Source organism: Pristiophorus japonicus, chromosome 9, assembly GCF_044704955.1.
Source record: "Pristiophorus japonicus isolate sPriJap1 chromosome 9, sPriJap1.hap1, whole genome shotgun sequence".
Classification (NCBI taxonomy): domain Eukaryota; kingdom Metazoa; phylum Chordata; class Chondrichthyes; family Pristiophoridae; genus Pristiophorus; species Pristiophorus japonicus.
Window position 1 is genome coordinate 107754520 of NC_091985.1, and position 15184 is coordinate 107769703.

At 46.1% G+C, this 15184-nt stretch overlaps 1 protein-coding gene across 1 annotated transcript in view; it reads right to left on the minus strand.

Moving 5' to 3' along the window:
• The window catches only part of LOC139273909 (NADPH oxidase 3-like), a 110027-nt gene that overhangs the window by 61558 nt on the left and 33285 nt on the right, over window positions 1-15184 (minus strand). Inside the window, exon 6 of the mRNA XM_070890981.1 lies at window positions 3499-3680. Within this exon, the coding sequence (XP_070747082.1) occupies window positions 3499-3680 (182 nt within the window). The remainder of the gene's footprint in view (window positions 1-3498; window positions 3681-15184) is intronic.

A 15184-nucleotide genomic window follows, 5' to 3' on the forward strand; every position in this document is an offset into this window, starting at 1 on the left:
CCCTAATCAAACCCTTTGTCCTCCTCTGCTGAGTTCTAAATTTCTCCCAGTCCCCGGGTTCGCTGCTATTTCTGGCCAATTTGTATGCCACTTCCTTGGCTTTAATACTATCCCTGATTTCCCTTGATAGCCACGGTTGAGCCACCTTCCCTTTTTTATTTTTACGCCAGACAGGAATGTACAATTGTTGTAGTTCATCCATGCGGTCTCTAAATGTCTGCCATTGCCCATCCACAGTCAACCCCTTCAGTATCATTCGCCAATCTATCCTGGCCAATTCATGCCTCATACCTTCAAAGTTAGCCTTCTTTAAGTTCTGGACCATGGTCTCTGAATTAACTGTTTCATTCTCCATCCTAATGCAGAATTCCACCATATTATGGTCACTCTTCCCCAAGGGGCCTCGCACAACGAGATTGCTAATTAATCCTCTCTCATTACACAACACCCAGTCTAAGATGGCCTCCCCCCTAGTTGGTTCCTCGACATATTGGTCGAGAAAACCATCCCTTATGCACTCCAGGAAATCCTCCTCCACCGTATTGCTTCCAGTTTGGTTAGCCCAATCTATGTGCATATTAAAGTCACCCATTATAACTGCTGCACCTTTATTGCATGCACCCCTAATTTCCTGTTTGATGTTCACCCCAACATCACTACTACTGTTTGGAGGTCTGTACACAACTCCCACTAACGCTTTTTGCCCTTTGGTGTTCTGCAGCTCTACCCATATAGATTCCACATCATCCAAGCTAATGTCCTTCCTAACTATTTCATTAATCTCCTCCTTAACCAGCAATGCTACCCCACCTCCTTTTCCTTTTATTCTATCCTTCCTGAATGTTGAATACCCCCGGATGTTGAGTTCCCAGCCCTGATCATCCTGGAGCCACGTCTCTGTAATCTCAATCACGTCATATTTGTTAACATCTATTTGCACAGTTAATTCATCCACCTTATTACGGATACTCCTTGCATTAAGACACAAAGCCTTCAGGCTTGTTTTTTTAACACCCTTTGTCCTTTTAGAATTTTGCTGTACAGTGGCCCTTTTTGTTCTTTGCCTTGGGTTTCTCAGCCCTCCACTTTTCCTCATCTCCTTTCTGTCTTTTGCTTTTGTCTCCTTTTTGTTTCCCTCTGTCTCCCTGCATTGGTTCCCATCCTCCTGCCATATTAGTTTAACTCCTCCCCAACAGCACTAGCAAAGAAGTTGCTTTCTGCTGGGTAGGACATACAGATGGTCACATTTACAATTGCAATTGCATTGAATAAATGAAAATATTACTTACACTAACTACTTGACCAAGGTCCTGCCACTTCTTTTTACACTGGCCTCCAGATCTCATGGTGGTCACCATTGCACAGTAATTTTCTGCAACTTGGTTCCAGCATTTCTACATTTCTTTGGGTTGAACTTTTATGTGACCTCTGCTTCTGCTATCTGTTCTCATCACAGTAACTAGTGCCTCCACTTCTTCCTGTAAGAAACTCTTGGTCCTTGCACCACGTTGCATCTTGTATTGCTGCAGCTGAGATTTTTCCAATGATCTCGCACAGCACTCAAAGTTCTCACACACACAACTGGCTCTTTAAAAATGGCCGATTGCTAAATCCGAGCTGTACTGAGCATGCGTTTCCATTGCAACGACGTCAAAAACGTATTTTTTTTTCCTGCGCATGCGCAGAAGGTGTGGCATAATTTTTCGGTGCAGACAGCAGGCTCCTTCCCTCGAGGCGACGGGACGAGCTGTGCAGCACCAAATTCGAATTATGTATCGGGGAAACTTTTGCTAATTATTTCTGGTGCAGAAAAACTGGCGTAACTCTGGCAATACTTCAGAAAACGGGCTTGGGGAAAATTGAGCCGTCTTTGTGATTCCAAAGTCTAAATTGTTGTAAATTGTGAACAACATTGATTCCACCACTAATCCTTGTAGGACCCCACTTTCCACCTGCCATTCTGAATAGCTACCCTTTACTGCTCTCTGTCTTGAAGCTAGCTATCTATTCTGCTACTTGTCTCCTGACTCCACATGCCCTGATCTTATTCATCAGTCTATTACGTGGCACCGTATTGAAGGCCTTCTGAATATATATATAAATTACAAATCTTTAGAGATGCCAGGGATTGAACACATACATGCAAAGCATAAAAAGATAGGCTAAGCTTATAATTTGACATTTAGACAAAGAGCTCAATTCTCATTGAGTAAGACAGCCAACTGACCAGCAGCAATTGGCTTCCAGGTGCCTTTCACTGTTTGCCTCAATTTTTCCAACAGCTGAGACAACAAGAATTCAGTTTTCACTAAGATTTGAACTCAGATCACTGAATTCAAAGTCCAGAGTGATCACCATTACACCACAGAGATTGCATCCCTTAGCTACTCTTCAAACCTCATAAGGATTCTGAGCCTAAATTTAGAGCATTTGAAAAAAAAATCATTCTTGGGATATGGCCATCGCTGGCAAGGCCAGCATTTATTGCCCATCCCTAATTGCCCTTGAGAAGGTGGTGGTAAGCCGCCTTCTTGAACCGTTGCAGTCCACGTGGTGAAGGTACTCTCACAATGCTGTTTTGGAGGGAGTTCCAGGATTTTGACCCAGTAATGTTGAAGGAATGGCGATATTTTTCCAAGTCAGGATGGTGTGTAACTTGGAGGGGAACTTGCAGGTGATGGTGTTCTCATGTGCCTGCTGCCCTTGTCCTTCTAGGTGGAAGAGGTTGTGGGTTTGGGAGGTGCTGTCGAAGAAGCCTCGACGAGTTGCTGTCGTGCATCTTGTAGATGGTACACACTGCAGCCAGGGTGAGCCGTTGGTGGAGGAAGTGAATGTTTAAGGTGGTGGATGGGATGCCAATGAAGTGGGCTGCTTTGTCCTGGATGGTATCCATTTTCTTGAGTGATGTTGGAGCTGCGCTCATCCAGGCGAGTGGAGAGTATTCCATCACAATCCTGACTTGTGCCTTGTAGATGGTGGAAAGGCTTTGGGGAGTCAGGAGGTGAGACACTCGCTGCAGAATACCCAGCCTCTGACCTGCTCTTGTAGCCACAGTATTTATGTGGCTGGTCCTTGGTGACCCCCCAGGATGTTGATGGTGGGGGATTTGGTGATGGTAATGTTGTTGAATGTCAAGAGGTGGTGGTTAGACTCTCTCGTTGATCTATATATATATGTATATAAATATATATATCTATAGTTGTTAGATGAATTCATCAATTTGAGATTCCAAGCACAATACATATACTTTAAAATGTTTATAAATATAGATTTTGCATCCAAATTGCTTAATTGTATCATTGTATTATCTTTAATAATTACTTTTTTAGAATTGTAAACAGGACTTATGCATTTCTCATTATTTATAAATATATTAACAATGCTGATGTCATCTGTTTTGCCTGTAACACAAAGTGAAAACTTATTACCAGGAGTGTTTTCATTTGTCATTTTGATATTGCATTAATGCTATATTCTAACAAAAGAAAATACGCTTACCCTAAACCATGAATGATGAGACCAATAAAGAAGATAATGAAGAGATGATGAGTGAACCAAAACAGCTCATAAAACGACCTTCTAATAACCTGTGTAGATGAAGTCACCATCAGAACGAAAGCCACAGTAATGATGATCCCAGTCACTCCCGCTGTGCTACTTAACAGCTCTTTTGTTGGGTTCTAGAAATACAGATAACATTAAGGACAATAAGGACAGAATCACCTGCTATCTTTTTCAAAACCAAATCATGGTGGATACCTCATGTTTAAATATATATTTTAAATCTCACCAGTGTCATTTGTTGGATGCTAATATAGAAGTACGACATAGTTTCAAACATTATTGAACATACTATGGGCTCAATTTTCTACCGGGATTTGCGCCATTTTTTTGGCCTAAATTTAAAAATCCAAGTTTCCTCAATCTTTGTACGCCAGTGTCACTCAGTTAGTTATGATTTTTTTAGGTTGTAACCTGATGTCTGAACCAGTTTTTCACATTTAAGCAAGTTTGGCCAACTCATATTTTTCCTAGGACGGCGTCTGTAACCATTCCCAAAAAACTTTCTGGGCACTTAAGAAAAACTAGTGCACATGAAAAAATCAGCACAGAAAGACGCCATTGTTTTTTTGCGAAGTTTTGGAGGGAGTCAAGAACACATAAATATGCATCATCAAGCTTAAATATTTCCAACTGAAAATGCAGAAAATGGAAGTTTCATGAAATTCTTTGGGTTGGATTTTGCACTCAGATTGCTAGGGCCCAAAAAATGGGCGATGTTCCAGCCTTAGCAATGTTTCAGCCTTCAGGATTGCTGGAAGATCGCCTATTTTTGGGATCACAACTTTCAGCTTTTTTTTGAGTGATAGCCCAGTGATGTGAAATGGGCCTCAGTGATGTGGAAGGCAAGGCTTCCCTAGCAACGGCCTTCTGCGCATGCATTTATTTTTGCAAAGAAGTTTTCCCGCGATTTGGGAGGTCAGAGGTCATCCACGCATGCGCAGAAGGTAATGGGAGAGAGAGAGAGGAGAGAGAGAGAAAGGCATTGGAGAGGAGAGATACAGAGAGTCTACAGAGTTTTAGCAATTTTCTTTTTTTGTTATTTGTCTGGCCATGAGTCTACTGAGAGTGGGCAGGAGGTGGAGGGGAGGAGGAGGGCAAAGCCATTTTCGGATGAGGCCCTTGTCAGTGAGGTCCATAGCTGGTGGGGCGTGGGAAGCCTTCACCCCGGGCATACCAGAAAATTTGGGGTGAGATCTGTAGGGTGTTTGTTTTTTACTCTACTCTGATTCTTAGACCTCGGAACTTATAGTGGGAAAGGACAACACATGGCCCAAAGTTTAGGCTTAACCAGTGTCAGTTTTATTACGCAACAAAAACTGACTAAAACTACAGGACTAGACGTCTGGGAGAAATTGACATACAATCACCAGCCCTGACTGTAGCTATTGCAGGTCCATGGTCATTGATTCCATGACCTGTTGGTTCTTCTTCTGGCCATTCTCTGCAGTGCTGTTCCTTCCTTTCCATGCCTGCTTGTGTTTCTGTGTTCCTATATTTATATCCATAGTATGAGTACGTTTCCTGCTGGGTCGGGGTCTGATTAATGCCTCTGGATCGACGTGGTGATTTGTTTAACTGGCTGTGGCGATGAGTTTGAATGGCTACTAATTTGCACACGGAGTCGACAGTGCAAAAGATAACTCCTCATCTTGAATGCTCTGTTATCCAAAAATGTGCATTTCGTAGGGTCTTTTGTAGTCCTGGTTTTCTTGCAGATCTGTAGTCGCTGGGGTATCAATGTCTTTGTATGCATAACCAAGTTTCGTCCTTGATCACAGAGATTGTTTTTAATGGGTGATGAGTCACTACTTGCCTCAGGCTGGCGCCTGTTTCCCTCCCAGGTAGCCCAACAGTTTTTACTTTAAAATAGATTGTTTTACTTTAAAACAGTTTGTTTGTGGCCTCTTCCTGTGCCTTGTTTCAAGAAAAATAGGTGTATCTTATAGATTGCCGATGTGGTCTCATCGGCGTCCATGAGACGAGGGGATTGGACCAGTGCTGCAAGCGCTGGAACAGCCTGGTTGCTTCGGCAAGAGTAAGTATTAAATATATTTTACATTGTAATGATCCACATAATATATAAATCTCTCTGATTGAAATTAAGCTGGTTATTCTTGCATATAATCCTGCTAAGATCTTGGCAGGGCTCAGAACATGAGCCCTTTTTAAGTCTTTTAAGTCTAAATTTGGCACCGTCTCCTTATGGATTACATTGATGGTGACCTTTACCCAGACTGTGTCAGTCTCTCCGGCTGCTGTCACTTACACAGTGAGCCAGCCTGGACTGGGACACCTTTGGACAATAGCTCTTGTCATTCCCGAGTGGTCCTGATTACCACCCCGCCCCGCCCCCCCCTCCACCTCCCCTGGGGGCCCTCATGGAGATTGTAGTCGAGATGTTTTGTGTCCAGCATTAGATCCTAAACACGATCTTATGAAATATTTTATCCCATCGTAGATATTATAACCATGCATCAATTGCATGGTTAGAATATCTACGATTGGATACAAACCATATGAGCATATAATCCTGTAACTTGTTGTCCTTCCATGATAGTACCTTAGCTCATGCCATGCTCTTGTCACGTTTGCAAAGGAAATATCTAACAACCGCAGTGAGCAGAGGCGCACCGGAGGAGGCCCTGCTCAGCTGCCGCAGCTCATTGACCTAGAAGAACGTGCGGCGGCACTTGTGGCAACCCACAGTTGCTCGGCCACCACCCATGCTTTTGCAGAACCCTCCCTTGCATCACGCGAGTAATGTGTAAAGCAGTGTTAAAGTAATGTAACGTCATTTAATTATAATATACGAATGATGTCATGTTATGCATGCAGCTTCTGTGCTACTTTCAGGTTAACAACATAAGAACATAAATAGGAGCAGGAGCAGACCATCTGGCCCCTCAAGCATGCTCTGCCATTTGATAAGATCATTGCTGATCTGATGGAGGGCTCAGCTCCACTTCCTTGTCCACTCCCCATAAACCATCACACCCTTATCATTCTGTCTATCTCCGACTGATCTAGCCTCCACAGCTCTCTGGTGCAGTGAATTCCACATAGATGTATTACCATATGATGCATTAATATGTAACGTCTCTCAGTCACATTTATTGTAGTAGTGTTGCTCCTCCTATTCATGTGTACCCTTCTGTTCTAATAAGCTCAATTGTGTTTTGCAGGTCCTACAACACCTATGGCGCAAAGTGAGGCCACACTGGCACCTGCAACTCGCCGCTTGCAAGTGGTCATCACCACGGGTGGGGACGAGGAGGAGGACGCCACATCACCAGAGGAGGGAGTTATGGAAAGGTAGGAGGATGCCCTTTGCATTCAAATGGACAACGTACCTGCGGCTACTTAAACGTCGTCATCTTCGACAGAAGTAGCGGGACGAAGCGGCTTGCAGTCGGCGACACCAAGGCATATAATAGTGCCCACGCTGACCCCACGGAGGTTGAGTCAATGAGGTCAGCACATGCCTCCTCTGGCAGATCGCATTGAGGGCTTGACCTCAGGGAGTGGAATCCCGTTCGGTTATGAAACACCTCTGCATCCTATAAAGGTGCTTTCAGGGCAATGTGCATACAGTCTATTGCTCCCTGCACCTTGGGAAAGTTTGCTATTCTCGAGAAACCCAAAACCCTCCCGGTCTGTGCCTCCCTGGTCATAGGGAAGTTTATAAAGTTCATCTTGTGAGCGTAAAGGGCTTTAATCACCTGTTGAATGGAGCAATGTGTGGCATGCTGAGAGATACCACAAGATGTCACCAGTTGAAGCCTGAAAGGAGCCCGAAGCATAGAAGAATAGTGCTGCAGTAACCTTTACCTCATCAGGCAGTGTGGTCCTGATGGTGCTGATAGGCTGCAGATCTCCCTTGATGAGCTGGCATAGCTCAGCGATGACCTCCTTTTGGAAGGGCAGCCTCCTAAGGCATGTGTTATCAGACAAGCTCGGGTATGATTGCTTTTTCCTGTAAGTTCGGCGGAGGTATGGTCTCCTCCTCCACGTTAGTGTGCCACCTCTTTGATTGGACTCTTCACTCAACCCAACTGCAGACTCTAGCATGTGAGCATTTACAAATAATGGTAGAGAAGTTACAGACACCATCACTATTGCTATAAATGCCCTTTGTCCTCAACAAATATAAATATAAATGTGAGCAGATTAGTTAGTAAATAAGGCCCTTAAATAACTCACAAATTACAATTATCCTGATAAGCCCCTTCTTTAAGCAGCCTTTCACTTCCTCAGATGCTCAAAATGGCGTCCGTAGTGTCGCGGGGTTGGGTGGGGGGGGCGCAGTGAGGGAGGTGGAAGTCGAACTGTAGGGATGAGAACCATTACACTATGCCACTATGCATCAAATGAAACCTGGGGGGCGGGGGGGGAGGCAGTTTCCAAATCTAAGCAAGCCTGTTGCACATGCTTAGACCTGGGTGTGGTCCATACTAGGGCGTCGACCTTGGGGAGAGCGACAACAAAGAAGTTTGTCCTGTCTGCCATTTTGGGCTTCTTGCAAAGATACAATTTAATCATGGGGGCAATACGTCGGCGGCAGTCGGGAGCAGCGTCGAGGAGGTGCGTGGAGAGGCCTATAAAAGGCACAGCAGGGAGTCCGGGGCCCAGCGTCGGCGGCAGTCGGGAGCAGCGTCGGAGGTGCGTGGAGCGGCCTATAAAAGGCACAGCAGGGAGTCCGGGGCCCAGCGTCGGCGGCAGTCGGGAGCAGCGTCGGAGGTGCGTGGAGAGGCCTATAGAAGGCGGGACTTGTGCAGCTACAGGGAGAAGGCAAAAAAGAAGTAGAAAGAAATCAAAAGGTGACGTCACAGCCAAGGGGGTAAGTGATTGGCTGGATTGATGAGTACTTTTTCTTTTTTCTCTTCTATATCAGTGAGTAACTTTTAACATTGTTGTTGCCAATTTAAGTGTATCTAAGGGTTAAGTCATGGCAGGAGAGCTCGGTCGGGTGTTATGCTCCTCCTGTACCATGTGGGAACTCAGGGACGACACCAGTGTCCCTGACGACTATATCTGCAGGAAGTGTATCCACCTCAAGCTCCTGACGGTCCGCGTTACGGAGTTGGAGCTGAGGGTGGATTCACTCTGGAGCATCCACGATGCTGAGAATGACGTGAGTATCACGTGTAGCGAGTTGGTCGTACCGCAGGGAAAGGGTCCACAGCCAGATAGGGAATGGAAGACCAACAGGACGAGCAGTGCAAGGAAGGTAGTGCAGGAGTCCCATGTGGTCATCCCCCTGCAAAACAGATACACTGCTTTGGGTACTGTTGAGGGGGATGACTCATCAGGGGAGGGCAGCAGCAGCCAAGTTCATGGCACCATGGCTGGCTCTGCTGCACAGGAGGGCAGGAAAAAGAGTGGGAGAGCAATAGTGATTGGGGATTCAATGGTGAGGGGAATAGATAGGCGTTTCTGCGGCCGCAACCGAGACTCCAGGATGGTATGTTGCCTCCCTGGTGCAAGGGTCAAGGATGTCTCGGAGCGGGTGCAGGACATTCTAAAAAGGGAGGGAGAACAGCCAGTTGTCGTGGTGCACATTGGTACCAACGACATAGGTAAAAAAAGGGATGAGGTCCTACGAAACGAATTTAAGGAGCTAGGAGCTAAATTAAAAAGTAGGACCTCAAAATTAGTAATCTCGGGATTGCTACCAGTGCCACGTGATAGTCAGAGTAGGAATCGCAGGATAGCGCAGATGAATACGTGGCTTGAGCAGTGGTGCAGCAGGGAGGGATTCAAATTCCTGGGGCATTGGAACCGGTTCTGGGGGAGGTGGGACCAGTACAATCCGGACGGTCTGCACCTGGGCAGGACCAGAACCAATGTCTTAGGGGGAGTGTTTGCTAGTGCTGTTGGGGAGGAGTTAAACTAATATGGCAGGGGGATGGGAACCAATGCAGGGAGACAGAGGGAAACAAAAAGGAGGCAAAAGCAAAAGACAGAAAGGAGATGAAGAAAAGTGGAGGGCAGAGAAACCCAAGGCAAAGAACAAAAAGGGCCACTGTACAGCAAAATTCTAAAAGGACAAAGGGTGTTAAAATAACAAGCCTGAAGGCTTTGTGTCTTAATGCAAGGAGTATCCACAATAAGGTGGATGAATTAACTGTGCAAATAGATGTTAACAAATATGATGTGATTGGGATTACGGAGACGTGGCTCTAGGATGATCAGGGCTGGGAACTCAACATCCAGGGGTATTCAACATTCAGGAAAGATAGAATAAAAGGAAAAGGAGGTGGGGTAGCATTGCTGGTTAAGGAGGAGATTAAGGCAATAGTTCGGAAGGACATTAGCTTGGATGATGTGGAATCTATATGGGTAGAGCTGCAGAATACCAAAGGGCAAAAAACGTTAGTGGGAGTTGTGTACAGACCTCCAAACAGTAGTAGTGATGTTGGGGAGGGCATCAAACATGAAATTAGGGGCGCGTGCAATAAAAGTGCAGCAGTTATAATGGGTGACTTTAATATGCACATAGATTGGGCTAACCAAACTGGAAGCAATACGGTGGAGGAGGATTTCCTGGAGTGCATAAGGGATGATTTTCTCGACCAATATGTCGAGGAACCAACTAGGGGGGAGGCCATCTTAGACTGGGTGTTGTGTAATGGGAGAGGATTAATTAGCAATCTCGTTGTGCGAGGCCCCTTGGGGAAGAGTGACCATAATATGGTGGAATTCTGCATTAGGATGGAGAATGAAACAGTTAATTCAGAGACCATGGTCCAGAACTTAAAGAAGGCAAACTTTGAAGGTATGAGGCATGAATTGGCCAGGATAGATTGGCGAATGATACTGAAGGGGTTGACTGTGGATGGGCAATGGCAGACATTTAGAGACCGCATGGATGAACTACAACAATTGTACATTCCTGTCTGGCGTAAAAATAAAAAAGGGAAGGTGGCTCAACCGTGGCTATCAAGGGAAATCAGGGATAGCATTAAAGCCAAGGAAGTGGCATACAAATTGGCCAGAAATAGCAGCGAACCCGGGGACTGGGAGAAATTTAGAACTCAGCAGAGGAGGACAAAGGGTTTGATTAGGGCAGGGAAAATGGAGTACGAGAAGAAGCTTGCAGGGAACATTAAAACGGATTGCAAAAGTTTCTATAGATATGTCAAGAAAAAAAAGGTTAGTAAAGACAAATGTAGGTCCCTGCAGTTAGAATCAGGGGAAGTCATAACGGGGAACAAAGAAATGGCGGACCAATTGAACAAGTACTTTGGTTCGGTATTCACTGAGGAGGACACAAACAACCTTCCGGATATAAAAGGGGTCGGATGGTCTAGTAAGGAGGAGGAACTGAGGGAAATCCTTATCAGTCGGGAAACTGTGTTGGGGAAATTGATGGGATTGAAGGCCGATAAATCCCCAGGGCCTGATGGACTGCATCCCAGAGTACTTAAGGAGGTGGCCTTGGAAATAGTGGATGCATTGACAGTCATTTTCCAACATTCCATTGACTCTGGATCAGTTCCTATGGAGTGGAGGGTAGCCAATGTAACCCCACTTTTTAAAAAAGGAGGGAGAGAGAAAACAGGGAATTATAGACCGGTCAGCCTGACATCGGTAGTGGGTAAAATGATGGAATCAATTATTAAGGATGTCATAGCAGTGCATTTGGAAAGAGGTAATATGATAGGTCCAAGTCAGCATGGATTTGTGAAAGGGAAATCATGCTTGACAAATCTTCTGGAATTTTTTGAGGATGTTTCCAGTTGAGTGGACAAGGGAGAACCAGTTGATGTGGTATATTTGAACTTTCAGAACGCTTTCGACAAGGTCCCACACAAGAGATTAATGTGCAAAGTTAAAGCACATGGGATTGGGGGTAGTGTGCTGACATGGATTGAGAACTAGTTGTGAGACAGGAAGCGAAGAGTAGGAGTAAATGGGGACTTTTCAGAATGGCAGGCAGTGACTAGTGGGGTACCGCAAGGTTCTGTGCTGAGGTCCCAGCTGTTTACGCTGTACATTAATGATTTAGACGAGGGGATTAAATGTAGTATCTCCAAATTTGCGGATGACACTAAGTTGGGTGGCAGTGTGAACTGCGAGGAGGATGCTATGAGGCTGCAGAGCGACTTGGATAGGTTAGGTGAGTGGGCAAATGCATGGCAGATGAAGTATAATGTGGATAAATGTGAGGTTATCCACTTTGGTGGTAAAAACAGAGAGACAGACTATTATCTGAATGGTGACAGATTAGGAAAAGGGGAGGTGCAAAGAGACCTGGGTGTCATGGTACATCAGTCATTGAAGGTTGGCATGCAGGTACAGCAGGCGGTTAAGAAAGCAAATGGCATGTTGGCCTTCATAGCGAGGGGATTTGAGTACAGGGGCAGGGAGGTGTTGCTACAATTGTACAGGGCCTTGGTGAGGCCACACCTGGAGTATTGTGTACAGTTTTGGTCTCCTAACCTGAGGAAGGACATTCTTATTATTGAGGGAGTGCAGCGAAGGTTCACCAGACTGATTCCCGGGATGGCGGGACTGACCTATCAAGAAAGACTGGATCAACTGGGCTTGTATTCACTGGAGTTCAGAAGAATGAGAGGGGACCTCATAGAAACGTTTAAAATTCTGACGGGGTTGGACAGGTTAGCTGCAGGAAGAATGTTCACAATGTTGGAGAAGTCCAGAACCAGGGGACACAGTCTAAGGATAAGGGGGAAGCCATTTAGGACCGAGATGAGGAGGAATTTCTTCACCTAGAGAGTGGTGAACCTGTGGAATTCTCTACCACAGAAAGTTGTTGAGGCCAATTCACTAAATATATTCAAAAAGGAGTTAGATGAAGTCCTTACTACTAGGGGAATCAAGGGGTATGGTGAGAAAGCAGGAATGGGGTACTGAAGTTGCATGTTCAGCCATGAACTCATTGAATGGCGGTGCAGGCTAGAAGGGCCGAATGGCCTACTCCTGCACCTATTTTCTATGTTTCTATGTTTCTATGTTTCTAATACTGACAATGTCATAGCTCGTGCAAGTCTTCTGCATGATGGTGCTGCAGGGGAGACAATTGATTCGACGTCATCGCATGAGGAACCTCAGAGCACGTAGAATAATGGGCAGGAGGCCTTACCCACGTAGGGTATATCGAGACAGGCATTCATACCTGCACCTGAGCGATGCAGACTGTGTCAGAAGGCTGCGTTTCTGCAAAGAAGTTGTAACCGAGATCTGAGAGTTAGTAAAAGCAGATCTGCAACCTAGAAGCGTCAGGAGGACTGCTTTGTCAGTTGAAGTGAAGGTTACAGATGCACTTTCATTCTATGCATCTGGATCATTACAGGTCACAACTGGGGATGTGTGCTCTATTTCTCAACATGCAACACACATGTCTGCATTCAACAGGTGACTACTGCATTATATGCCCGGAGGAATGACTACATAAAGTTCCCCATGACCGCCCAGGCAATGCATGAAAGGACTGTGGGCTTCTCCAGGATTGCCGGCTTCCCAAAGGTACAGGGCTGCGTTGATTGTACCCACATCAACTTGCGAGCACCTTTGGAGGATTCCATGATATAAAGGAACAGAAAAGGCTTCCACTCCATTAACGTACAGCTCATGTGTGACGACATGCATTGCATCATGTCAGTTGATGCAAGATACCCTGGGAGCACCCATGATACGTTCATCCTATGCGAGAGCGCTATATCTGCCATGTTGCAGCAGCAGCCAGAAGGGCAGAGCTGGCTACTGGAAGACAAAGTGTTTGGAATGGGAGTGGCAGTTGATTCTGTCAATGGGTGAGGGGTCTGAATGTGTTCCCTTATTGCAGCAACTAATTCCGACATTCCCTCCCTCATGTGCCCTGACAGTGTGTCAACTACCTGCAACATTCCCTCCCTCATGTTCGCTACAGTGTCTCAGCTGCCTGTGGCATGCCCTCCCACATGTTGAGCAACAGTGTGTCAACTACCCGGAACATTCCCTCCTTCATTTTTGTTGTGTATCTGTAAAGCATGCACTCCCATGTTCCGCCACCAGGGCGTGCATCCCCTGAAGTCCCAAGGGATCCCAGCATTCCTTGGGAGCACTGTACATAAGTCAGTCCCCAAGGCCTGTGCCTCACTCTGGAGTGTCTTAAAAAAGACTGAGGTCACTGTTACTTTAACCTCCCTGTGTGCAGTCTATCTGTGTTAGGAACACAATAACGAATCCAACGCAAAGATGCAGAAAACTGTGGGCATCCTGGAGAAGTTCTCGGAAGGTGAGGACTGTGAAGCTTATGTCGAACGGCTAGACCAGTACTTTGTAGCCAACGAGCTGGACGGAGAAGGAATCGCTGCAAAAAGGAGAGCGGTCCTCCTCACGGTCTGCGGGGCACCGAGCTACAGCCTCATGAAGAATCTTCTGGCTCCGGTGAAACCCACAGATAAGTCGTATGAGGAGCTGTGTACACTGGTTCGGGAGCATCTTAACCCTAGGGAGAGCATGCTGATGGCGAGCTATCGGTTCTACACGTGCCAGCGATCTGAAGGTCAGGAAGTGGCGAGCTACGTTGCCGAGCTAAGGCGACTTGCAGGACAATGTGAGTTTGATGGTTACCTGGAACAAATGCTCAGAGACTTTTTTGTACTGGGCATTGGCCACGAGACCATCCAACGAAAACTTTTGACTGTAGAGACACCGACCCTCAGTAAGGCCATTGCGATAGCACAGGCGTTTATGTCCACCAGTGATAACACCAAACAAATCTCTCAGCACACAAGTGCTAGCAATGTTCATAAATTAACTGGAATTGTGTTTGCGAACAGAAATATACAGGGCAGAAACCACAAGTCTGCAACTGCCAGCAGGCCTCAGGTGACCCAGATGACTCAGAGTCCCCAACAAAGGATGAATGCAAGGCAATTCACACCTTGTTGGCGTTGTGGAGGCTTCCATTCAGCCTATTCATCCTGCTTCAAAGGGTATGTTTGCAAGAGCTGTGGAACAATGGGGCACCTCCAACGAGCTTGCAGACGAGCTGCAAGCTCTGAAAAACCTGCTAACCACCCCGTGGCAGAGGAAGATCGGTCCATGGTGGATCAAAGCAATTTCAAGCCTCAGAGAGAGGAGGCAGATGCTGAAGTACACGGGGTACACACATTTTCGACAAAATGTCCACCTATAATGCTAAATGTAAAATTGAATGGCTTACCCGTAGCCATGGAACTGGACACTGGCACTAGCCAATCCATCATGAGTAAAAAGATGTTTGAGAGACTGTGGTGCAACAAGGCACTCAGACCAGCCCTGAGCCCCATCCACATGAAACTGAGAAGGTACAGCAAAGAGCTCATCACTGTCCTGGGCAGCGCCATGATCAAGGTCACCTACGAGGGCACGGTGCACGAACTGCCACTCTGTATTGTCCCGGGTGATGGCCCCACACTGCTTGGAAGGAGCTGGCTGGGCAAAATCCGCTTGAATTGGGATGATATCCGAGCGCTATCACATGTCGATGAGGCCTCATGTACCCAGGTTCTTCACAAATTTCCTTCCCTTTTTGAGCCAGGCATTGGAAACTTTTCTGGGGCGAAGGTGCGGATCTACTTGGTTCCAGAGGCAAGACCCATTCACCACAAGGTGCGAGCGGTACCTCATA